We start from the raw sequence: 27,011 nt of genomic DNA on the forward strand, positions 1-27,011 counted from the left end.
AGCACACAGATGTAATTTTAGAAATATTTCTGAAGAAGCCACCCAGAGAGACAAGATTTGAGAGACAGTACATTTCATGATGGCCCTGCAAAGCCAGTAGCACACCACTTTCCAAGAAAGAAGATATGAGTTCACACAATATGTGTACCTACATGTAACTTGGCAGGAAAAATGCTTTTACATATAACCATGGCTGAAAACAGACGTGCATTTCACACTTCCAATGGGATGTGATAAAGTCATGGCTATAGAATAAAAAAATAGGTTAGACAAGGCACTGGAGGGGTCATCAAGTCTACAACAAATGAAATAAATAGAGCTCTATGATCTAACTGATTAAATCCTAGGAACCAATGACATGCAGAATAATCACCATTTTCATTAGATGTTCTGAATTAGTTAAAGTTACATCTGTGCTTCTGCACATGCAAGTACTGGACTGGTAACGCCAAGTTTCCAGCTCTTTGTTTTCAAGAAAAGAATCAAATGCCATACATCACAGGGGACAGAACTAAAACACATAAGGTAGAAGGGTGACGTTAAGAGGGCCATATGCTCACTGGACCCCACTGACAATCTCAAAAGTAGCTGGATGCATTTGGGAAAAAGCGATTGGCATTCATGTTTGCCTCAGCAGACCTAATTAGGTCTGACATAGATCCATTCACACTCAGATAGGCACAGAAACCTTCAAGGTTATTTTCTTATTATTTCCACATATACTGTCTCATTAAGAAAGGACTGGGAATCTGAACCTGCTACAGGTGCTGCTCATGCATCTTCTGTCAGCACTCAAACTCTTAATAAGAAAAATGCTTATTATTTAAAATGTGTGGTTTTCAATACAGGAATTCTATTCTCAGCCTCTTCAATGCCTCTTTTTTTTTTGTGATTGACAAAATTTTTAATCACACAAATGGCATAAGGACCATTCTAATATTGTAAAGTTGTTTTAAATGCCCCCAAAGCCAGTCCTGCTCTCAACACTATTACTACTGTAATAACATTAATATCCACCTGAAAAGTATAAAAGGTGCTAAAGGATGGTAATGTAAATTTTCACACATGGAAGACATTCAGATAATACAACTTCCCCAAAGACGTTAAGAAAGGTTAAAGTTAAAATAAAGATCACTTGAAAAGACACGTTGCATTTAGCACGGTATCAAAGGGGTGGTAGTGGAATCCCCAAACCAAAGCAGTCTCTCCTCTCTTTGCTTTTCTCATAAAAGCAGAGCTTGCTCTAGGTTTATGAAACATTTTTATGAAATGTCAGCAGCCCATCAGTAGTCAGCTGCATTTCTGCAATGGTCAGTTTACCTCTCAAAAGAGACTGAATTCTTAATTTAGTCTCTAAATACCATAACATTCTGAATACTGTCTCCTAAAAAATACTTTTTCTGTGAGTTTGTCACAGATTATGTAATCTGCTGTATTACTAACTGAAAGCAGCAGTGAAATCAGAGCGATCAACATATATTATCTCAGAAAAACAAGCCAAAAAAAATCCCTTGGTGTGACTCGTATTTTTTTCCATACCACATCTGTTCAACTACATTTGTTTTGCTTCTGATGATGACATTCAAACCGCCAGGAGCAGAGGCTACAATCTAAGAAAGGACATCCTTGCTGAGAGGGTTCAGGGACTGTTCTTTAGGTTCTGACAATGCAATGTTATCTTGAAATCTGCAATTAACAAGAACATTAAATGGAAAAAAAAATAAAAATCAGTACCATTACTACTATCTAAATTTTAGAGCTCTTTACCAGGGTATTCTAAAAGAATCATTGTCTATAATTTATTGATGAGGAACTGTGGCACAACAAGGTTAAAATGTTTCCCAACATTACACAGAACTCCTGAAGTACCTTCAGATTCATTATAATTGGAAATAAGTACACTGACAAAATGCTACTCTTTGTACTACACTGCACTCAAGAGCCTTTCCCATAGATACCTGCACAAAAGTGGAAAAAACAGCAGTATTAATGTTTAAGCCAAAAAATAAATCTAGTGGCTACAAAGAAAAAAATTACAACTTTGTACAAAATAGCTGAGAAACAATTAACTTGAATGAACCTCCAGAGTCTTGGGGCGAAACCTCCCCAATACATACAAAATGTTGTAAAGCACTAGTATGTCAAAAACTAAAAGGAATCATTAGATTTGCAGAATATCATGAGAACAGAATCAGAGTGTTTTCTAAACAACACGTGTTTTGCTATCTGAATTCTCATGTAAAGGAAATGATCAGCAAAATGCCTCTTTGGAAAATACCTACGCTTTTTTAGCTGCTGTTGATTTTGGCTACTAGTGCTGTAAACTACACCTCTGCAGAGGCTCTGAGCACCTCTGTGTTGAGTAGGAGCAAATGAAAGTACTAGGATCAGCCAGGAGGCTTCTCTGAGCAAGATGAAACTAAAGTGTTCAAGGCAGGAATAGAATTTTGTCATCTACCTCCTCTACCACAGATATCCTGCGAGGACTTGAGGGTGCTAAAATAATACAGCAATAATATATTCAAAGTTCATCCTTCTACTTAAACCTAAACTTCAAAACCATAAAGCTGCATATAAATGCCTTCCTAATTTAGAATTTTCTATATTATATTCAGAGAACCCTACTGTGTCTGCCTCTGTAATGTACCCTAGGTATCTTACACTGTTCCCCACTGTCTTGTTTCGGAACTCTGACAACATCATTTTAGGACTTGGTGCCGATGCTAGCACATTGCAAACCTTAAACTCATTCAGTTCATGTTTCACTCTCACAGGAGACTGGCTATTTACTTCTATCCTCTAAGGAAGCTCATAGCATGAATGACAAAATGTCAGGAATAATTAGGAAAACTAGTTTTATGCCCCTAAAGAACAAAATGTCATCTTTGTCCTCTCAGGCAGGGTGTTGTCTTCTGTAAATAATCCATCAAATAAATTCAAGCCAGCACATAATTTAGAGACTACTTGTATTTATTCCTGAATCTTGCTCCATTTCTTTCCTCTGTTTTATGACATTACCCTCTGTGCCCTCTGTAGTCACAGCCTATTGTAAGAGTAGTAGCAGAAAAACTACTAGATTCAAAACCTCTATACCCTTCCCTAGAGAAATCACCTATAGCTTTTGCTACTCCAGACTATTCAGCAACTTATGATATAGCAGTCCAGAAAACACTCTTCCCCAGCTTCCTCCTCTGCCTCCTCTTCTCCCCTTACCACCTCAGTGTATTTTAATTCAGTGAGCAGTTGTTATGAATCACCAAGTACTAGAATTTGACACACCTATCCAGGACATAAAAACAAATTAAACTCCAGACAGAGGGCTAAGTATAAGCCACAATATAAGCACAAGTGCTTCTTGATGCAAGGTATCAATGAAAACGTCTCAGTGCCATACCCTTTTCCTAAGCGGTACAGTCTTCTGGGTTTAGTAGCGCAAACTTTAAGTAGGTAGCAACTAAAAAAAACCCAACCAAACAACAACAAAAAAACAAACAAACAAACAAACAACAGTGGTATAGTAAGAACGTAATTTGTTTCAAAGCCCTGACGTGTGCACCAAGATGTGTTGTGGAGACAGCGGTTTGTTGCACACCGCCCTCCAAGTGCTGACATGTTTTGACAATGCCGCCACCAATTCTGATCTTTAAAGCTGAAGAGACTGCGGATGTTCACCTCAGCCATCTGCCAGTGTAGCATATGTGCACACTGCACACAGCTTCCATAACTGTTGTACCTCCAATCACATGGAATCCTACAATTTCAGGCATGGTCTCTCATTTGAGATAATAATGACTGTATAAATTACACTGACAACAGGGCTCATCTCTACAGTGACATGCTTGAAAATGACATAAATTAATTCCGTAAGTATAAAGTGAATTAAACTATATAAAAACTCTTTATAGATGCATTTTCTTGCTGATTTTTACCCTTCAGAAACACACACTCTGAGTTTGTGAAAAAAAAAGGAGCCATTTTCTGAAAGAAGCTTTCTTTTTGATAATCTAAAGTCCCTTTTGAACATCAAGAGAAAGTAGATTCATAGAAAACTCCTGTCAATCTCCAGAAGACACTTCTGTTCCTTAATAAGACAAAAAATCATCTACAAAAACTAACAATAAGAGAACTTGTAAATGTCCAGATTTTCTTCAAGGTAATCTCTCTGAAATCTCTCGAAATTCAAATGTCAATTAGCAGCAGTATGGAAACTGATAAAATAAAATCACAGAGACAGATTTCACCGTCTGGCAAATTTACAGCAATTGCTAGTTATCACTCCTTATTTCAGAACTTACGGAACTTCACTCCTCATATCCCTTTTTATACATTTGTGTCCTTTCGAGGTCATCTGTGATTTTGCTTAAAATCATGTTTGGCTAAATATTATTACTGTACTCTAGAACAAAGCATTAGTAATTTACAGACTGAAAACTTTAAAACAGGAGAGTAAGTCCTATTTGTTTGAGTAGCCCAGCTGAAGCTAGTATAGCTACCTGAGTGAGAAACTCTGCAGGAACACCCTGTCCTTCAGCACCTGATACAGAAAGCTCATTCTGACTCTAGGGATATGATTCTCAAATACACATCTCAGTCTCCTACGTTTTTATCTTCAGAAGATCATTTAGTCCATTCCTCTGTCCCTACACAGAATCAACTCTCTAGCCAATTCCTCTGTCTACCCCTGAAAAAGGAAAGTTCCCAGTGACAGGGACTACACCATCTTCTCAAACGGCATATTCCAGTACTTCCTCCTGCTACATATACTTTTCTTCCCTAATATCTATCTTGAGTCTTTTTTGCTGCAGTCGAAAGTCATTTCTTATCCAGCTGTAACAGAACTAGTGCATATTTCCAAGGTCTGTTATGTATGCTCTTGGGAAAGTTGTGAATGGGACAATTCTTCTCTGCAGATAACCTTCACAGCTGACAGTTTCTTCCAGTGAACAAAACAGCAGGCTTTCCTTGCCACACTCTCCTCTTTTGATACGCTCCTTCAAGAAAAGTAACAAAACTCTTTTTACCTACTGTTGTAATCATAAGATGCGTAATTTCCATACGTATTTTCTATTAGGTGAGAAGAAGGGAAGATTAACCGGCAAAGGATCCAACTACAAAACTATAAGTTTATAAACTCTCACAAAATGTTAGCAGCTCTCCTTATGTATTCATATTCCTCTCTGCTGTTCTAATTTACATTATTTGGGCTGTATAACTGCATTATTTTAGAGTTCAGTCCCTTTGTTAGCACTCTGAAGCCTTACATTTATTCAGTTCCAACTTTGTTCTCAAAGGAAACTGGCTATTTATTTCAGCAAATTTATTCAGCAAATGTAAATCTGGGTGAGAAACAGAATAGTTGGGCATAATGTTGTATAAGTTCAGCGTAACTATTCGGCCTGCTGTCCAAATTCAAGCTTTTTCTTCCCCCTTGTGGGATTCCCAATTATAATATTTATAGATAAATAAGGATAGAATCTATGGGAATAATTTTAAAACTTTTAATAGCTCACAGTAACTAGTAGTAAATTGAGCACACTGTGTAGTATAATCTTACTGCAGTAACCTCATCTTGCTGCCTGGGAACCATAACCAAGTGCTGCAGGGGTTACTGAGGGGATGGTTTTGGGTTTTTTCAAACACACAACTTGCTCAAAATCTAAGGAGGAAGTACAGTCCTCAGTTTCTGAACCACATCACAAGAGCTATGAAATCTGCTCGCACTTCTCAAAGATCTCCTTTGCAAGATGAGACTAGTCACTTGACACTCCACACTGCAATACCCTGGCATACAACAGTTCCTTTCTTTTCCCGTAAGTTCGTATTGATGACTTGAATAGTAAAGAATTCTCTCCTATGGTGGACTAAGTGCTTCAGATTTGTAGATTTAGAAGTGAGAAAGGATCTCTGTGACAATCTAGTTTAAGTCTTTTCTATAAAGGATAGCCTGAAATTCATTCTTGTTTCGAGTTAAGTATGATTGCAACTGATTTACACTGATGAAGAATACACCTTCCTCAAGGTACAATGTTCAAATGGCTGGTTATTCTTCTCCATGTTAAAAATCTGTACCTAATTCAAAGTATGAATTGGTTTGGCTCCAATGTCCAACCTCTGGGTATTGTTATGCCTTTGTCTGCCTGACAAAATACACACTACAATACCAATGCAAAAAATAAATTACAATATGTGTTATCTAAACAGCATTCCTCCTTAACTGCACCCCTGGGCCAGCTCTAACACCACCTTACTGGGGCTAGCTGACACTTAAAGCTTTTGGCACCAAATCTGCTATCAAACATCTGTTGTGACATCCCTCCTAAGCATCTTCTCCCACACCATATGGCCATCTCCACCGAGTGGTACCGCAAGGCCACGACCCAGCTCTCATCACTCTCTGTGCCCTCTAGGGAAGCCAGACACTGACTGGTAATTTCACACAGACTTCACACTCCATCAGCAGGAAAAACAGCCTGCTGCAGCGAAAGGAGACATGCAGAGCATGTCCGTGTTGCAACACGCTCTGCCCATGTCCCTGACAGAAAACCCACCTCGTGGAGGTGTACTGTATTCTAAAAGAAGCTATTTTTTTTTCTCCTAGCATTGCTGTTGCTCCTCCCAGGTGACAACTGCTATGCTCTCTGTGTATTCAGGCCTACACCCGGGGCTCTGTCAACACAACTACGGCAGCTGTAGGTGTGAAGAAAAAAAAAACAAAAACAGTCACAGAAGACAAAACAAAACATTAAAAAGTGGATCAAGTTTCATACTGACTTAAAAAGGTTTGTTGGCACAAAAATTCAACTTATAACAGGATGGCAGACCAAGATGAAAGAAGAAATTCTTCCACAGGCTCAAGTGACAAAACTCCTTACTATGAGTCAGGTTAATACAGCAGCAGCATAACTACTGACCTATGCATAAGAACAGTGGTCTATTAAACAGAGACACATGGAACCAGGAAATTTAGTTTCCAAGTGAAAATCTTACAAGTCAGTTCAAGAAAAAACATCTGATATCAGTGATCTTACTGCCCACACTTAAAATACGACTATTTAAATTCTCTGTTCACAGTTACCAAAGTCATTAGAAGGGCTCAAAGCCTGTGCACACAGTACTAAAGGTCATTCCCACAGTGGATTCTGGGCAAAGAAAGAAGAGCTGATATGAAAGCAATCTCAATAACAGCAGGAATATGCCAGCACCCTAAAAAGATACGACTGCAGATAACACCCTTCATCCTACTTTGAACCCAGTGAAAGTCATTAGATCAGTTTGAAGCGAATTCTTGCAGCAGTGACCTTTCAAGACCGTTGCTGTCAAAAGTCCAGAAAGCCAAACAGTAAGTTGCCCTTAACAAAAGCTTCAGTACTCAGTATTTCTCCTTTTTTCTCTTTTTTCTTAAGTAAAAAAATAAATTGAGCTCTTCTTTAAGGAGCTCGAAAGTTAAATTTCCCATTTGTATCAGGAAGTGGCAATATGAAGACAGACACTTTCATAGCAGAGCTTAATCATCTCTGGTGTACCCAGGTCAGCTCATTACAAAATGAGGTGGTCACGATCTGCCCAAGAGCTATTCTTGTAGCATCTGCAGCAGCTCAGCCATGCCACCACTGCCTTTAGCAGACCAAAAGTCCAAGCCGTAGATCTGTAGCTGCTTAACTCTCAAGATACCCTCCTTAATATTTTGTCTCTTTTGGATTCACAGTATGGCAAAACACTGCTTAAATGGTTTTAAAATACAAGTGTAAAATGGGCAGGGAAACTGCTCCGCATGGGGACACAGACTACACTCACAAGGCTGTGCCTTACCCTTCACAGCTTGCAGAGCATCATTTCCAGAAGTGAAAGTGTTGACTCTGTTAAAGTATCTGCATTCGAGGCTTTCGATTACATTTAAAGCAGACAAAGATCTTGCTATCATGTAAGCATTACCAATACACAAGTCAAACTCTGTAGCAGAAATGTTGCGTCAGCCTTCCGGATTTCCCCTGAACATAAAACTCTCGTAAAGAGTGGAAAGTCTCAAAATGGAGCACCTGGAGATTGACACTGCATTTGCACAGCTGCTTGGTGACACGAGTCAAGCTCAGGGAAGTTTCAAGTAATTTAAGTCACACCATCTGCTGAACAATTGCCTAGGTGTGGTTTCAACTCGGCATCCTTTTAACGCACCCTGAGCAGCTGGAGCTTTGGCCTGTGCTTAGGTCAGGTCTGTACATCAATGCTCTTTGCTTGCCACAGCTTAATCAGCTGTAAGCACAAAAGCAATTAAATTTCACATATATATACACAGAGATTTCATTGACATACCACTGCCCTTCTGCAACGGAAGCAGAATGGTACTCTACTTTCATACATACGTACATAGCATACATAATTGTGAGCTATGTTTGTGGAAAGAGAAGAAAATAAAAAAGAAGGAACACTCTCCTGACAGCCTTTGCTGTGCCTCCATCAAGCAGGTCCACAGACACCCTTACTGACACTGTCACATACGTCAAAGCTTTTCTAGATTACAAAATCTTGAGGCCTCAGCGCTCTGTAACATCCATGTAGCTTCCTTTTGAAGCAAAAACTAACTTGTGTCAGACACACAGACAGCTTTTACCACTAAACAATCTGGTCAAAAACCACACACAAGAACATTTCCGAACTACTCTCTTATTGCTGTTTTGCCCAGGACAATGTTGACCACGTAATTCTGGTGAAATATAAGAAAGAGATGAGCTACAGTAAAAGAAAAAGGAATAAAACAAAACAGAGCCCACACCAGCAGTCACAACTACAAAATAAATTAATTGCGAGGGGACAGGTTCTGCTTCTACTGAATTCACTAGTCAGCTTCCCATTTATTTCAACTGGCTGATAAACACGTGTGTCTCTCCAGCTTCTGCCCTGACAGAGGAAGGCTGGCAGACAATCCATCAACACAAGCTACAAAGAATCAGCACTAGTGATGAGAAAATTCAACTGCCATTCAAAATAAAATTCAAAGCTAGGAAATGACAGGAAAAGCCTTCCAGCGGCTTCAACTGCAACTGGATGTACAGCAATAGCTTTAATTTAAAAGCAATCCAAAAGCTACTATGTGTACTATGTAAAATTTAACTGAGTGTTCCTGTAGCAATTTTAAACTCTCAATTCTCTTTTTAATTATGCAAAGTCACTACTACACAAACACTGTTAATCATATTCCTCATGTTTAAGGTCAGAGCTGGAGGGAAAGAAGAACCTCTTTCCATAAATTACTTGCATGTAATCCAGCACAGCTGTAATTTATAAAAAGATGTAAGCCAAAAATCTTAAGAACTGGTTATCCTTTGCTGTGATCAGGTATAGTCATGTTAGTGGAAGGGCCAACTGACAGTTCTTTTCAATCTTGACATTATCTAGCAGTAGATCAGATTAGTTAATCTTGCTGGACACACTGCAAATTCCTCTCTGTCTGCAGAGTTCAGAGATGAGCAATGTTCTATAATGTACCAAAGAGCAGGTGTGTACAGCAGAGGTCTCCCTTGTTAATTTACTGTATTTTGTACTGGGTAAGATCTGCTACTGGGTTGTTGGCTTTTTTGTTAATTTGTGGGTTGGGTTGGTGTTTGGAGTATTTGGAGTTTGTGGTTTTTTTGGTTGGTTGGGTTTTGTCGTTTTTGTTCGAGGTTTTTTTTGGTTGGTTGTTCTGTGGGGACAGGTAGAGGAGCATCCCCCCTTTCTCTCCTTTCATCCCCATTTTTCAACAACAGTGTTTTAAGACCAGCATAGATTATTTTTATCATGTCACACAGAAATAAATTGGTTACATTTCTAGCTGGTAATTTCCCTGGACAAACCACTAGTTAACAGCACTGTTCTTAAAGGTCCAAATCCCTTGGGTTACATCCAAACCCACAACTAACTAGAAGCAAAAGCTGCTGAGAACTGATTTATGAAGCTGTTAACCCTTTATATTTGTTTTCAGGTGGTTTGTTTGCTTAGGGTTTTTTTAGGGTTAAGACTTTGATTTTAGGTTTACTCTTGATAGTGCTATTTTCTGCATAGATTAAGCTTTGATTAATGTCTCAGGGTGTTGAAATCTAAAGCAAATCCACAAGTATGCCTTGGATTTGTTATTTTGGATCTTGAAAGACCTGAAACCTATACATATTATGTCTTCTCCCATGTAAATAAACTGCCTCATTTCTTTGCTTCATATTCAATTTCTCCATAAATCAGACTTGGATGAGCCTTGCAAACAGGTAAAAAAGAGCCTCTTCTGTTTTTCCACTTTCAGAAAGAAACTAGCTTTTATATATCTGTATACACACAGATTTTGGATACAACATGACATCAAAGCTGCTGACCAGAGACTTGCAGGCAAAAAAACAAAACCAAAACCTGAAAACCCACTACTTTCCTTGACTTCTGAATTCGCCACATCCTTATACGATACCAAATCACAAAAAAAAAAAAAAAAAAAACAAAAAAACCAACAACCAAACACCACAAAACAACAACAACAAAAAACACACCAAAAACCAAACAACCACACACAAAACAAAAAAAAACCCACCACACATCACTACAGGAGGCCAGCTAGTGCATCTCCTGGCTTCAAGGCTCTATCTGCTACACCTAAGTGACTCCTCACAGAACTCAGTGTAAGCTGCTCTAAAAAGCGTCAACTGATAGACAATAACAAGACCTTCCAAAAGGAATTTATCTGAATGCTTTACTCTCTGTGCAAGCAGTAATGAATGGGAGCTTTTGTCTCAGAAACTCCAGTGATATTATTGCTTATACTCTAGTGGTTGGGCAGGCGAGGGGGGGCATGCAAGTTTTGTTTGTTTGGGTTTTATTAGTGACCGCAAGACACGGAACTATTGGTGCACCGATACTGGACAAGATGAGAATCTATCATCCACAAATCAGCAACCAGCTCCAATGTCAGCTAATTTCAAAAGGGGGCTCTGCGTGAGTGTATGAAAACAAATAAATGTATATTCATTTTCCTGTTAGTTCAAATCGTTAAAGACAGCTTGCTGCTCCATTCCAAATAACACACCCGCATACAAAGCATTTTAAAAAAAGAAAAAAAATAATAAATAAAAATAAAAAACACAACTCCAAAAGCTATCAAGTGCGTGAAAGCAAATATCTAACAGAAAGTGGTGAGGTTAACAATGATTATGTCTGCTAAATGCCATCTGTAATACCTCACTCATAAGTGCACCTGTGAGTAATCTATACAATAATGCTTACAGAACAACTGCTGACCCAGCACAGTAGATTAACAAGCAGCAGGGTCCAACACCAAACATTTACAGCTACTTCAAAAACAAGCTAAGGCATCCAGGTAACTCAACTAAATGAATGGTGTTACGACTTATATTAAATCAAGAGCAGGAATGGGTCAGCAACATGCACGTAAAAAAAAAAAAAAAGCATTTTAAATGCGTTTCAATTAAAATGATAGAACAGTATAACAGCCATATGGAAATGTTTGCTAAATTCATTGAGGAACTCTTGAAGTAGTCTTAAAGGACTGACACCCCTGCTAACATTTTTCAATTTCAGGGAACTCAATCACAGCTTTTGAACAATCTGACTCACATGAAAACTTCACTAGTCTGACCCAACAGCGGTGGCACAAAACCTGTAAAATTACAGAGCTACCCAAAAGTCTGGGACCCCACTCCCTTCATAAACCTTTAATGTTCACATTAACACAGGTAACACAGACCATCAGGTTGATTTCCTAACCCATGAGTGTCTTGATTTCTGCCACAAACTTTTGTGTATTAGACTGCAAGATAATGCATCACAGAGACCATGCAGAGCTGCAGGGAAGGGGCATTAAGATGGTTATTGGCACTTATGCCAGGCTGGAGGTCATTCAGTGAATGGCAAACATGTCACTGTTTTACAAATAACTCTCAATCCTTAGTGTCAGAGAAAAGAGAACATTAAGGAAGAAGTTAAAGCCTCAGGCATTTAAAAAGGAATATGGTGATATAATCCTTTCAGAGGTGACTTGTTTACACACAGTAACATTTCCAGGAGAAGACATATAGTAAAGCAAGAGACAATCAAGCTTAGGGAATGATGGAAGAGCATTCACAGTGTATTGTTGCTTCCTCTTGTTCTCTTTGCTTTAAATTCAATAAAGAATTTTATAGTCCCTTTGCACAAAGACACAACTATATATTTCCACATAATTCTGAAGCAGTCTTTGTCCTATTTGTTGTGGCTCTGTCTCTCATGACATACAGATGACCTTGCTTCAGTGAGACGAAGTTAGCATACCCTCTTCTCAGCGGACCAAGTTTTAACCACTAGCTCTTGATGCAGTAGAGTTCAGGAGTGCATTTAGTCACAGGACTCGGGGCATGGAGGAGTGGGGACAGGAGAACCAACCTTCCCTGGTAGTACAGGCTCCCTGTCAATCATAGGAAGCTCAGCTCCAATAAAGCTTCCACAAGGAACAGAAGGGAGCAGAAGGACTAGAGCTGCTGTTTCTTTGCAGTCCCGTTGCCTTAACAAGACAAGACACTTGTACTGGGAGCTGTTGTATTATAAACTGAGGAGGATAACCTCTTTCTGCATCACTCCACTTGATAAAACCAATAACGAGCTGCACTTTCAGGGCTATGCAAAGCAAAGAATCATTAATCACATCTGGAGACGAGTGAGAATCCAGGCTGTATTACAGCTCGCAATGTAAAATGTTCCCTGTGAGAAAACACAGCTTAGTAAACTGTCACTCTGACCTTCTAAAAGTCTCAAGTGGTATTCAGGGGCAACCTTATTAGAGGATGCTACAGTACTTCCACTCTTAAGCAGTCAAAAGTATCAGAAGTATAGTATACTCAGCTCCTAAAGTTCATGGCATTAAAATAATAAATTAGAAACACTTGCCTCTCTGCAGTAGTGCCTGCAGCACAGTCTGGGACCAGCAACAGGAGGCAATGATAGTGCACAAAAAGGGTATAAACAGCAGGAGGGAAATGTCTAGTCTATCAAGGATGCTCCAGAAGAAACAAAGCTACTCTTATCAAGATTCATAAGTCGTAGTGTGACACCAGTATGAGCTTTCTACAACAGCTGCATCACAGCTTCACTCTGTCAAGCTTCTGCCTGATGCTCTCACAGCAGCACACAGGACTTCAGAGTGGACTTCTGTGAGCCTTTTTAATGGTTTGATTTCATGAGGAAATAAAAAGGTATTTGTTTCAGTATGCAATACTCACATTTAGAGTTCAATCCCACTTTAAATTCTACCTCATTACCTATTCTAAATGTTAAGCAAATCAACACAGTTCTGAGGCCCACAGCACAGCGTTTTGACTGTAGCATGGTGATTTTCAACCAAGCTCCAGCTGTTTCACTGAATAATGTTCAAAGTCCCTGAGCATATTAGTTAGTACAGCAGTTCTCAAATACCTACTACTTGGACTTCTATCAGGTGCTATATAGAAAGACATACAATCTAAATAAGAACCAACTCTAACTGCACTGACTAAAATTACCAAGGCACACATGGCCCTAAAATTCTAAGTCAGGTACCTAATATTAGGTTCCAAAACTTGTAAGTTTTTTATTCAGTTCTGTATAAATATCAGCATAATTTCTGAGCACCTTCAAAAAGAAAAATAAAGTAACTAATAACCTCCAAACACAGCTGACAAATCTTTGACACTCTCCCCACCATAATGTGCCACTATGCTTACTCAGGGCTTTAGAGAGCAACCAGAAACATTATGAACAATTGCTATACCTTTATATTACTGAAGGCAAGGGGACAAGGTCCATAGTACTTCAATATCCTCACAAGGGTTTATTTTGTAACCTCACGTCTAGCTTCTAAGAAGCATCATGTTCTACATCAATTTGCTTAATATTATTTGGACATTTAAATACACACCTCACCAAAGCAAGCAGGTGGAGGAACCAGTAGTACTTCCTCAAGAAGTACCACCCAGTACCCACCCAGTTTTGAAAACCTTATTTCTGAGTTCCCCAAGTGGGATACCAGATCTTAAACTGTGGAACTGCCAAATAAATCTGATCAGCCTTTGAGCAGGCCAAACCAATTGGAAATGCTGGTAATGAATGTTTGTAATGATGGCGAGGCTCCAGGTGCAGTACCACTGTGCACTTCATAGGCACACTATACCGTACAACCAATTTGTATACTTGTAGCAGCCATTTTTCAGAAGGCAGCTTCTTGACACCCAGCTGAAGCCTCTGGTCTGAGATGGCTATGGGTCATCTGAAAACTGCAAAAAAACTTCCCAAAAACATCCCAAATCTTCAATTCCAACCAGATATAGCCAAAGGAGGGAAAAAAACAAACAAACACCACAAACACAGCACTCCTGGAAACTGATGGGAACTGGGGACATATATTCGCCCTACCACCATACAAATGCCTATCAAAAGCAACTACCTTAGAATATAATCAGCAATGCCTGTTCTTCCCCAGGGATAAATTTTTAAGGTAGTTTTTTTTTGTCTCACCTTACTATATATTTAGTAAGTAGTTATTCCTCATTTCATACAAGAGGGCATCACACTGCAATGAAACATAGTTAACCCATTAAAATCTCACCTACATGCTCATTTCTTTTTTCTGCCCAAAGCAACGATGCATCTCAAAATACATATATACATGCACAGAGCCAAATACACATTCCTGGCAGGAATACCTTGAGTACAGCTTTACCCCTTACTAGCTTTGAATATACTCTGAAGAGATTTTTAAAAATTAGAGCAAAATGTGATTTAAAAAAAAAATACCGGAAAGAGTTTAAACATGCTCTTAAACTGCTAGCTGTAAAAATGCGTTAAAAGTGTACATTCTGTTAAACTCTTCCCTTCCTCCAGATCTTGCTAGTAAATAAATAACATCTACCTCACTGTGGCAGCTGAAGTCCTAGTGCCAGAGAAAAGCAGAAAAGAGTACTATAAGTTAGAATTCAGCTGCTATGCCAAAATGATTTTTATGCAGCTTTAAAATCACAATATAAAAAGATAAAAATATTTAGTGTTTGTAATGGTATCACTGAATAGTAAACTGGGCCCTACTGTAAAATTAGATACTGCAAACATGTAGTGAAGAAGAGGTGCATATTCTGAACAGTACACAAACTACTTTGACGAGTCTGCTATCACTAGAGGTGCTCTACCCTTCATCAAGACAGAATCACATAATGTTAGGGACTGGAAGGGACCCCAAAAGATCATCTAGTCCAATCCCCCTGCTGGAGCAGGAACACCAAGATGAGGTCACACAGGAATGTGTCCAGGCGGGTTATGAATGTCTCCAGAGTAGGAGACTCCACAACCTCCCTGGGCAGCCTGTTCCAGTGCTCTGGCACCCTCATCCTGAAGAAGTTTCTTCTCATATTTAAGTGGAAACTCCTGTGTTCCAGTTTGCACGCACTGCCCCTTGTCTTATCATTGGTTGTCACTGAGAAGAGTCTGGCTCCGTCCTCATGACACTCACCCTTTACATATTTATAAACATGAATGAGGTCACCCCTCAGTCTCCTTTACTCTAAAGAGACCCAGCTCCCTCAGCCTTTCCTCATAAGGGAGATGCTCCAGTCCCTTAATCATCTTTGTGGCTCTGTGCTGGACTCTCTCAAGCAGTTAAGATTATAAGATTAATGATATATATTAATATATGATATTATTATATATTATTAATATATTAATAACGCTCGCCCCTCAGGTCTCATAATACACAGAAACAGAACACTCAAGAACAGCACAGGAGATGCAAACAAAACCTCAAAGCTCCGCCTTGCAGAGACAAGGCAAGCAGGGTGCATGTGGAGGCTGCAAGGAGGAGCGTCAAAGCAGAGTCAGGGCCCCAGAAGCCAAAGGCGGATGGAGGAAACCAAGCCCGCAGGTCCCCTTGCCAAGAGACACACTTCACCACAGCACTCCACCCTGCCAACCCAAGCAAACCCTGGCAAGCAACCTACAAATACTGATTAAAGCCAAAAGGGTTGACGTTTTAAACACAAATTTTAACTCTAAGTGGGTTAAAACGTTAATAAATCGGCATATTAAAAAGAAACCAGCCTAATGGCAGCACATGGAATCACAGAATGTTAGGGATTGGAAGGGACCTGGAAAGATCATCTAGTCCAATCCTCCTGCCGGAGCAGGAACGCCTAGATGAGGTTACACAGGAAGGTGTCCAGGTGGGTTTTGAATGTCTCCAGAGGAGACTCCACAACCTCCCTGGGCAGCCTGCTCCGGCCTAGCAGACAGCGAGCACCGCTCTACGGACACGTGGAGCCCGGCGGGCAGGTCGTCACGCTGCTTATACCGCGGTGTTTGAACGCCGGGGCCGCCCTGGGGAGCTGCGGAACCCGGCGGTCTGGGCGCGGTCCCGGTGGCGCCGCCGCGCCGCGCGGGGGCGGTTGGTACCGTACCGGCGGGCAGGAGGCAGTCCAGCGGCGTGAACGCGCGCTCCATGGCCCCGGGCCGCCCCGCTCGCGGGGCAGGCGAACAGAAAAAGCAAGAGAGACCCGCGGCTCCCTCAGCGCGGCGGGACCGGGGGGCGGGAGCGGGAGCACACTGGGATTAGGAACGTCCCCTTCCCACTGACGAGCGAGCTCCGTTTGCACAGTCGCGATGGCTGCGGCCGCGCCTGCCGGCGAGCAGGCGGGAAGTGGCGGCGCTGCTTGGTCACCTGCAGCCGCGCGTCCCCCTGCACTACCCCGGCACCCGCCCCCGGGTGGCGCGTTAAGCGGGAGGGGGCGGGGAGGCGGGAAGGCAAGCCGAGAGAATCGATCGCCCCGCGCTCCGTTGCTCGGCGGTGGATTCAGCAGCGGGAAGGCGGGGCAGCAGGGAGCGGCGGCGATGCCCCGAGCCTCGCCCTCGCTGATTGGCCGCGCCGCGGCGGCCGCTGGTGCCTGTGCTGCCGGGGTCGGGCGGGGTGAGAGAGAGCCCGGCCCGCCAGCGCCGACCTTGGGCAGGGGGAGGGAGGTGGGACGCGGGGCGGCCATACCCTGCCCGGGCTTGCTGCTCGACCCGCGAGGTTTTTACCTCCGACCCCTCTGGGGCTGGTCTGAGCGGCTGTCGCCGCGCTTCGGAGGCGTCTCAGGCGCCTGAGCAATGCGGAGCTCGTTACAGCTGAGTTGGTGGTGCCCGTGAAGAGCAGCTGCAACGCGAGGAGACGGCCTGGCCTGCTGGCCCTTTCGTTTTCTAAATATAAAAGCGGCCGCAGAGGACTTCCTTTTTTTATTAAACTTTGTATCTGGTGTACGCAGAGGTTACTTAGGGCAAAGAATGATAGACACCGTCATTAAAAAGAAAACAAAATTATTAAGTCGCTGTCTATGCTGGGAGTGTTCCGCTTTGAGATCCTGTAATGAACACTTCACTCAAAATACAAGTCGTTAGTGGCTTCCTGCCTGTCGAAACTGAAAAAAAGAAAAAGGTGCAAAGCACAGCTGCAATCCTGCCGCAAGGCCTCAGCCCCTTGTGCCGCTGCCATCGCGCAGCTCCTGCTGCGCCGGGGGTGCACGCAGAGCACGGCTGGTGCTGCAGGATTCAGCTCTGCCCCTGCACAAAGCCCCAGGGGTGAGAACAGCTGGCACATGGGCTTGGCTGTTCTCCCTCCTTTTCAAGGCCTCACAGGATAATGGGGCACTTTTAGTCGCACCTTAAGTTGCAATTAAAATTGTTTTAATATAACCGCAAAACTTGTTATATAAACATATAAACTCCTTACAGACTCAACTGGGAAATCAATCATCTTCAGGCAAAAAATGCATTATACCTCTTAAGTTTGCGCTGGGAGCACAGGAGTCAGATTTTGCCCTCTGAAATGTGGTTCTAATGTGTTTCCACCTTCTGGACCAGCTTTTGATTCCGCAGCTGCCCCTACCGGACCGCCCCATCCAGACGCCTCTGGTGCCGCTCCCCACGCCGTGGTGCATGGAGCTCCCCTCGCATTGCCGCTCTCCCGCCGCCCCGAGCTGTTCCCTGAGCCCACTGGGCCGTCCGGAGCTCGGCGGCGGTTCTGGGGTCCCACAGCAGAGGAGCACTGCTCACCAACACCAAGCACCGGCCGACCCCGCACACGGCAGCCGAGCAGCCCAGGGGGACCACCAGGTCCCTTACAGCGCCACTGGGCCGCCTTCTAGAGCGTGTCCTCCACTGAGGCACCCGGGGGTGGGACAAGACGGGAAGGTGAGGTGTTTGGAGAACGACGGTGTGATGGTCGACTAAGGTTTCCAGTCAAATGGGAGGGAAGCGAGACCAACACATCAGCCCACCACTCAGCCTGCACTGTTAGTTCGAGATTCACGCTCAGATCAACAGGATTTACATTACTTAAGTGTTTGGTCAAGGCGGGGCCACATTCATCCTGCATGATGACACAAGTCTGTAGTGGCTGTAGGTGCACCTTTGTTTTGAACGGTGCGAACACCAAGCCTTTGCTTTGGAACTTTGAGATAAGCTGTCATGACACGCTGCCACCCACTCTACAAACAATTTTAGTCTACAAAGGCATATAGAAATTCAGACGCACTGGAAGCTTTCATGACTTGACAATGAGAGAAATGAGCGTTTTTTGGGAAACAAGGAGAAGATATTAATGACATCAAGAAATTAGTGTCATTTACACTATAGAAACAGAAAATGTTTTGTTTAACTTTTGTGTCGTTTGAAAGTTTTCTTCCTTCTCCACTGAGAACTTAAATTTCAAAGACTAATAAAACTTTGGTAGCATTCTAGAAGCAGGTTAAGAACAACCAGCATTGGGTAGAAGCAGCTTGCTCTCCCTCCCAAGGAGGTGGGGACTGCCATACATTTGACCTGTGCTCTCCTCTTAATTGTCTCCTCTTCCATTCTTTTACTTTTTTGCCCCTTTTGATTTTGCCACACATTTTGCTACTGCTGGGTGAAATTATTAAACTTACTCCAGTATAGCTTATTTTTCTTCAGTATCTGTCAGTCTCCTCTGTAAATATTTTTTGAATTATTTGTTCTTGGGTTTACCATCTGATACAAGTAGTTGCTGATAAGCAGCAGTGGCTTCTTATGCATGGGAACAGCTATACTTGCTCAGGGGAGAGGTCCATCTCAGTCAGGGCCCTGTTCGTGGTAGGATTCACAAACCTTCGTCCCCGTGTTCTCCTTTGCTCCTTTTCAACATTTATTTTTCTGTAAATGCAGCAACTTCCATCTCTTCACTCTTTTTGTATCTGACAAAATGCTTTTTCTACCTCTGTCAGGCCTGCAGGCCCAGGCAATCCTTTACCAGCCACCACTGCAGAAAAGTAATTGTACCTCTCTCTGCTAATCATAGTAACACATGATTCATCACAACAATAGCATTACAAAGAGAAATCGGTCTTGAGAGAGCAGGCTGGCACTGGTATCCTTCAAATCCTTTCAAGATGCACAAGGGTCTGCAGGGTAAGGCAAACTGCCAGCCCACTCTACAACGAGGCAAAGGGCTAACAAGTCAGACGCGCTTTCTCTCCCTGAACTCTGGCTTTCTTTCACCACCTGTTCTTTCAGGTACAAGCCTCTCATCCACAGTATAAAGCTCTTTTTAAGGGTCAACTCCACAGGAGTAACTTCAGTCGATGCTGAAATGCACTGTTCTGTGAGGCAGGCTCTGACAACTATTTAATATTGTTTAGCAGAGCCTTGCAAAGGTATCTAGTAGAGGAAGTTTCAGAGAGGCAGAATTAATAACTCCACCCAGCCTGGCATGTTCTCTTATGGATAGTTCCTTGGGGACAACAAGTAGTCAAGAGGCTGATTTGCTTTTTTGAAAAACAGCACTTTCACCTACCTTTTGCACTTTACCTCTGCGCTGGGACATCAGTTGAATTTTCCCATAAAGTGCTACCATTTAATGAACTAGCAACAGCTTTTTTCCTATCACGCATGGGAAATTCCTCAGTAAATATTATGCCTGGTTTTCCAGGTAGCATATAAGATTCAGCAATATTTCTTTCCTCTAGCTGGATCTCAAACCAAACCAAACCAAGCCAAAAAAACCCCCACCTTCTCCGCCCTTCTTTTCCTCTAGTTGTACATGCCTACATTGCTTTGCAAGGTTTGCAGAAGACCACGCAGAGATGCTATTCAAGAAAGGCATCCCAGGAGCACTGATCCTGTGCTTTGATTACTGCTGTCTCCTCTGATTAGTTAAAAGGAGGGCAGGCAACCTCAACCCTAAGTGAGAAAATAAACAGGCAAGCAGATGTAGTTCCTGAGTGACAGATGAGGCTGTCTGACAGACAAAGTTTCTGAATGATTGGCAGGAAAGGTTGAGGGAGTGCTCAGACCTTTTAAACCTCCTCTGGTAACTAGCCATCCAGTCAGTCCTCTCACCTGATATATTTTCCATTTATTTTGTACAGACTTAATGACTGGTCTGTGTAAGAAGTAGATGAATTTTATGTATCTTATTTTTAATATATATTTATATATGTAAAAATTATTCTTATCAGACTCCAGATAGCTTCCTCTTCTTCATGAAAACTATTCAGAGAAGCAGCTGTTGGGCAGAGCAGCTTCTTTAGAGCACAGTTATGGTATGACTAGCTCTGCACTTGAGCACAACTAAAACTGATCAGATTGGGAAGAGTTGAAGAGCGATTAGGAGGGCAGCAGCTTTTGTTTACTCAGAACATCTCCTGGGACTTAGCAAGGGAAGAAGAGGAAAGTCAACACAAATTGCAAGGGGATTTAAGTGGGATCTATACAGCAGGGCTAAAGCCCGCAATGTTTGCTGTGCTTCCTTAGGATGACCAGTCTCTGCATATCCCAGTACAGATAGAGGGCCAAGGCTAACTTATAGCAACATTAGTAGCTTTCAGATTTTTTTTTACTTCTTTCAAATAGCCCAATCTAGTCGAGACTGAAAGGTCTAGAAGAATTTAAGGACTTTGTTGAACAAAATGACAGGACTGTCTGTGGCATTCACAGCACAATGCCTTTCCCCCAGACCAAAGTCAAATTGGTCTGGTGATGCCAGAGATCATAATTCAATGTTTTATTGTTTGCCCCTTCCCTCCTGCCATCCTTCACCAGAACAGGAAACTTATCTCTATGCTTGACTGAAAAGTACTTTGGGTACTGTTCAAAAACTATGGCAGATCTCAGTAACTGGCAATGTATATCTGAACCCTTTTGATTGGAAAGTGTGCAGAACAGAAACTACCCAAGTACCCTCAGATGTCCCTGCTGGTGGTGTCTGAAACAAGCAGCTTGTAAAGTAAGGGGCATTTATTCCTCCTGCTATTCCAATTTTATTGCTAAACCAAAACAGTCTGTACAGGGCTGGCAATCGGGATTCATGCAATGTCTAAATGTTAAGAATATTTTTTCCTTCTCACCACAGCTTAACTTTATATTAAAATGAACCTAGAGCTAAAACTAGCAGGCTGGGATGGTTCATTCTAGTACCTATTCCAGTATTTATGCAGAATAATACAGTTGGGAATGTTTAGCTAGCTCAGCTGTCTGATTGTCTGAACATCCCTAAGTGCTTTATAATTCAAAAAATGCAGGCATCAGTAGATAAATTGGATGCTTTATTATAGACATTATATCCTTGCAATTCTCCTGTGCCAACTATTTAAGTCCCCGCAACCTCCTTAAAACTCAAACACCAATTTGAAAAGTATAATCATTCAGGGAAAAAAAAATAAAATAAAAGACCTGCAAATAGTCACCAGCATACATGGGCAGACAGAATCTAACACACTCTTCCAGTCCAAATCCTAGAGCCGTTAAGATAGCTAACTTCACATTTGCTTCAGGTCCTGAAGAGATTATAATACAGTAAAAATATGTAATACTAAGTGCAATCTGTTTCTGTAGTGGTATAGAGCAGGCTAGAGACAAACCTTATGAATTATTTTAGGTCACGCAGTAAAGCAGAAGAAAATAGTGGTATAATAGTCCTGTGGCTCACCAGGCAGGACACAGCATTCAGAAGACCTGAGTTTTAATCCATGCTCTACTACTGACAGGTCTATACAGAATCAAACTGCATGGATCTATATCCTCAAGAGTATATAATGATTTAGGAACTAACATACCTTTGAGAGATCTGGTTTGTAGCATTCTATGCCTTTGTTTTCCTCATCTGTATAATGGCATCAATGAGAAATACCCATACTTTTAAATCAACCAGAGATCAACAGCAAAATACAAATAAATTTGTGTTACTAATGAACAGACAGATGGCATTTATTTATCAATCAATTCTATAGAAATTGAAAAGAAGATTTATGGTGATCGTCAACAATATTCTGTCGTGAAGATGGATGAAAGGTAAACTTTGGAAAGAGGATTGTGTATTGAAGTGACAACTTGTTGAAATAAGGAATTTTCATCAAATTGGCTGCTGTCAAGTTACTGTGGACAATGCTAAACAGAGACTGTGAAGTCTAATAGCTATGACTATATTGTTGACTTTGTGGCATCAGGAAACTATGCAGATTGCTGAGATGTTAGGCAAGCTGTTTAACTAACTTGGCTAGGATTGTCCAAGAGGCCTTCACTCTGGTGTCCTGGCAGCACAGAAGAGTTAAGAAGTAGGAGCAATCCAGTGTGATGCACTCTATTCTGAGTGGAAGGATTGTCTTATTTTGTCGAACATGTCCAGGAACTCTCATTGTTGTCTCAGTGTGGGACAGCCAACATGGAAAATCACTCTGCTTTTTCCTCTCAGGACCACGTCTCCAGCACAGTCTAGTTTCTCACGCGCTTTTAGTTCTCAGTGTCTTTATCCCAAGTCTTGCTAACTGCACTATTCCTGTAAGCATAGCTCTCTCAGTAGGTGGCACAAGGAGCCAGCATTTGGGAAATGAACATCATGCATTTGGACTGGATATGAGAGCAAATGGGGTGGCATGGGATGCTGAGATATGATGAAAGCTTTCTTGTGACTCTGGCCATGTCCATGTGCCACTGCATTCAAAGTGAGACAAAGTAAGTTGCGGTAGCTTCATGTGGTGGCCTCATCCGTGTCCCATGGCAATGAATGTTCTTGTAAAACTGCAGAGGGCAACCTTTACCTGCAGTCATTTGAGCATGCAGGACCGTCAATATGAACCTAAGGCTGTGGAACGCGTTTAGCATCTGGTCACGAATCGCTACTGTCACTTCTGTCTTGGCTGGGCTAAGTTTGGCTAAGGCCCAGTATGGTGTTTCTGTGGTGATGACTACCAGGATGATGAATAGGGGACCATTTGATATCTGCCATTTACAGCAGTATTGACCTCTCCAAGCCACTGCTCTAACTCATAAAAGTAAGGGAAGTGTTGAGTCCTGCAAGGACTTATATCTCTCAGAGACAGTGTCATTGTGAGGGGGAACCACTTTGAGAGATCTTTGGGACAGAAATTACAGGAGGCACCCAGCTGCTTCAGCGTCTTTGTTAAGTTCCATAAAAGTGTCAGCAGCACTGTCTGATAAGCAGTTTGAACGGCAGCAATAGAGAAAAGATAATGGCTGCTATTCTGTCCCATTAGTCTGAACAAAGCTGCCTGAGCCTATCCTCAACTCAGATGCTAAATCTGTTACAACTTGCTTGCTAATTCTGTCTTTGGGTCCCAAGTGGAGAGAAAAGAACATCCTGCTGGGACAGAGGGCAACCCTCAGATATATCTGCTGGAGTTGTTCGTGAGGAAAATAAGCTTTTCTCACTTGCACAACCTTTTTCAGCTAATGCATACAAAAACACTTGCTAGCTAGAGATGCCTGCCATTAATGCTTCTTTAACTGAGAGAAAGAAAAATTCCTGAGAGACCCTATGGAACAATGAAACACCTACAGTGAAGAGCATCGCACAGGGCACAGTCCATCATTTCTTCATGTGCATTAGATGTTACTACTTGTGGACATAGATACAAATATACACATAGATAAATATATTGCATCTTCTTTTAGTTTAGTTGCTTGTTAGCTGCAGGCTGACATATGATAGAGTTCACTTTTAAATCTTCAGAGTAAAACACTTGGAAAGCAAACCTATTAAGGTTAATAGAATGAACTTACAATGCCCATGGTTAAGAAGGAGGGGGAGAGTGTGACACTCAGTAAATTGTTCACCAAATAGCCTGTCACCTCTAGGTCTGCAGCTGAAGGCCTGCCAATGGATCATTCTATTATCTTTAATGAGCTTAATTTTAAAGTGGTATGCACATCAAATGTAAAACAACCACATCAGTTTTGTTATCTGTGATCCTGCATCTACCTTAAATGTATTTATAAAGAATATGTGCAGTCTAAGAAAGTGCAAAGGCATTATACGTATAGCATTTGCTTAAAAATGTCTACAGTTTAAAACAAAAAGTATTTATGTTCAGTAAACTACTCCATGCACAAAAAAAAGTACAGTATGCATAAATGTACAAGGTAGTTTCTAGAAAATACATTCAAACAAATAAACTTACCAAGTTAGTTGTTTGCAGTTTTTTGAAAAGGCAGATAACCATTTACTTAAGATCAGATTTTCAAAGTGGCTAAAATGCGAATTAGCACCCTATGAGATTTTTGCTGTAGTTGATTGCATTCATCCTTTGGCACCTCATCATCTCAGGAAATCCTTCTCCTGTTAATACATTTTAAGACAGACTGCCACATCCAGCTGCGCTGCTCATGCATTTGATGAAACAATCAGCAAATTTCTATTCCTACAGAACCTCTGCTTTTCCTTGCACGTCTTTTAAGAAACTCTGAGTATGCCACAATACCTATCACATTTGCTTGGTGCCATTTCAGATGTTTTAATTCCCTCAGCCATCGCTGAAGTTACTCCCTCCTCAACAGTACCAAGTCACACCCAGGCTTCTACTGCAGGAATATACTATCAGGGATATTGCCATGAGGTTTCTCACCATGATATCTAAATACCAAAGAAGAACATGTTTCAAGTTGAGAGGTATAATCACTAAAGATCACTAAAGCAACATTCACTTTTCAAGGTTCTGCCTGTAAGCCATAAAGAACAGACATGAGGTTGACAGCACAGCTGGAAAGAGGTGGATAAAGTTACTAACACAGAGCTCAAGAGTGTTTTCTCTCCCCCTCTGTACAGCAGAAGTGACAAGTGGGACAGAAGCCAGAAGGGGAAACCAAACCTAATAGCAAGATTGACAGCTTTGCAATGGCAGAAGTACCAAAGGGTAGTGTAATCTTGGTGAACTTAGTTGTAGATTGATGTTAGCACATGTTCATTTGTAAACTGAAGTTTGTCATATCCAAAGCACTCCTTGTGAGAACATGACATGCACTTTTACCTGGCTTACACTGGCCTATTAATTTTACCTGTGAAAACTGTTCTGCAGACTGGGATAAAATTACAAACAACCAAAGTCTTAAATCAGTATATTTTGAACAACAAATTGTACAGGTTTAAATAGCATTGGGCCATGCTACCTGACAGTTTTTATTTAAACTAGTGCAACTTTGCATTAGGCATTTCCTTCAGCTCAATGCTCCAAAGTATTTAAGCTCTGAAAGGCCTAAAATTAATACTTTGCCTCGACATCACTACTGATCAGGATCTCTGTATTTTGTGTGTTTCCTTTATTCTTGTTTTCTCTCATTTTAATATTTGTTTCCCCGTTCCTTTCTTTTCCTCCTTGCTGCTCTCTAAGTTTTTCTTCCCTTCTGTGGATTTCTAACCGTGTCTTCCCATGGGCCCTCCTACCTGAAAATAATGGAGCGGAGTGACTTTAGCAAAGCTGATTAATATTATTTCCTGCCTTGGCAAGAAGCGGAGAAGGGAATACTCTTGCAAATATCACCTACTTAAGATGCTACGCCAAAGAAACCTGTGTTACACTTGAGGCTATACACTGCAAACAGTGTACCCCAAGAAAAGCTAAACTTCTTTGCAGGGAGGAGGAAATTACTGACTCTTGAGGGAACCCTTTCCTAAAGATTTTTAATATAAGGTATGATTCCTGGCCCAGTTCAATTTCATTAATGCAGGCCACAATTATAAGAGGTGCAGTTCTTTCCTTTCTGTGCCCTTGCACCCCATTTCCCTCAGGCTTTTACTCCAAGTTTGTTATTTTAGAGCAAACCTATCGATAAAGCAATGACCTTAAAACTTGTTCTTTAAAGAACAAGTTGAGGGGTTGTTAAAACATTCTCAAATTGGTGCAGGCTGTGAATTATGTTTTTGTTTTTGCCAGCTGCATCATTAGAGAAACTGATTTCATAATGTAGTAGATTTGCATGCCCCAAGTAGAGGAATTGGTTACACAAGAATAGTTTATAAGGAAAGGGAGAAAGCTTGTAGACAAATTTTAATTAGAGGTGAATTTTACTTCAACAGTGATGCTCTGAGATTTAAGACCAAAACAAAACAAAAAAGCCCTCAGTTCTATAGAAAGTTGAGAGTAAAGATGTAGTATTGGGTTATTTACTTCATTTGCACTATGGAATATGTTTTACCACTCATGCTATAATGTAAAATATTTACTCTGACCAGTAAGGCAATGAAAGCATGGCAGATGTGAGGAAGAAGTAAATATTATTAATACCGTAAATAATACACACACTACCATAATGCAGACAACAGACCATAATAAGTAATTACATTCTTTAGTGCCTATGATAATTTAAAAGCATCCTGTACACTGGAATACAGGCTTGCCATCAGCACATAATATGTTGACTCAATAGCAAATCAAATGAAAAGAACGATACGGAAACACTCCAGGAAGTATCTGTCGTTATTCAGAAACCTGATTCGTAGAATACAGAAACAAGAAACAATCTCAGTGCTATTACTTGATAAGTTAAAATGATGGTTTAGTCTGTTTTGCAAAGGAAAATATGCTTTTCAAGATTCCATGAAGTAAATAATAAGGATCTGTACACATGAAATCAAGTGCAAAGGTGAGAAATAAAGAGAATTTTGGTATCCCTAGTAATTTCTGAATTTACAGCTCAGTTTTCCCCAATGTTGACAGAGAAAGAAGTAATTTTCTTACTGTTTCATGATAAAAGCCATGATGAATGAA

At 41.3% G+C, this 27,011-nt stretch overlaps 1 protein-coding gene across 7 annotated transcripts in view; it reads right to left on the reverse strand.

Moving 5' to 3' along the window:
- TPK1 (thiamin pyrophosphokinase 1) overlaps positions 1-16,780 on the reverse strand; it is a 309,285-nt gene extending 292,505 nt beyond the window's left edge. The window contains exon 1 of one of the 7 annotated variants that reach the window (XR_010470211.1): positions 16,425-16,779. Coding sequence is in view for 5 of the 7 variants with exons in the window: in XM_065052108.1 (XP_064908180.1) it covers positions 16,425-16,467 (43 nt within the window). In the remaining 2 variants the exon portion in view is untranslated. Of the gene's footprint in view, positions 1-16,424 lie in introns of all 7 variants that reach the window. The other 6 variants (XR_010470210.1, XM_065052108.1, XM_065052109.1 and 3 more) reach the window with 6 other exon arrangements.
- Between the last annotated feature and the right edge of the window lie 10,231 nt (positions 16,781-27,011).

This window comes from Columba livia, chromosome 2 (assembly GCF_036013475.1).
Source record: "Columba livia isolate bColLiv1 breed racing homer chromosome 2, bColLiv1.pat.W.v2, whole genome shotgun sequence".
NCBI lineage: Eukaryota > Metazoa > Chordata > Aves > Columbiformes > Columbidae > Columba > Columba livia.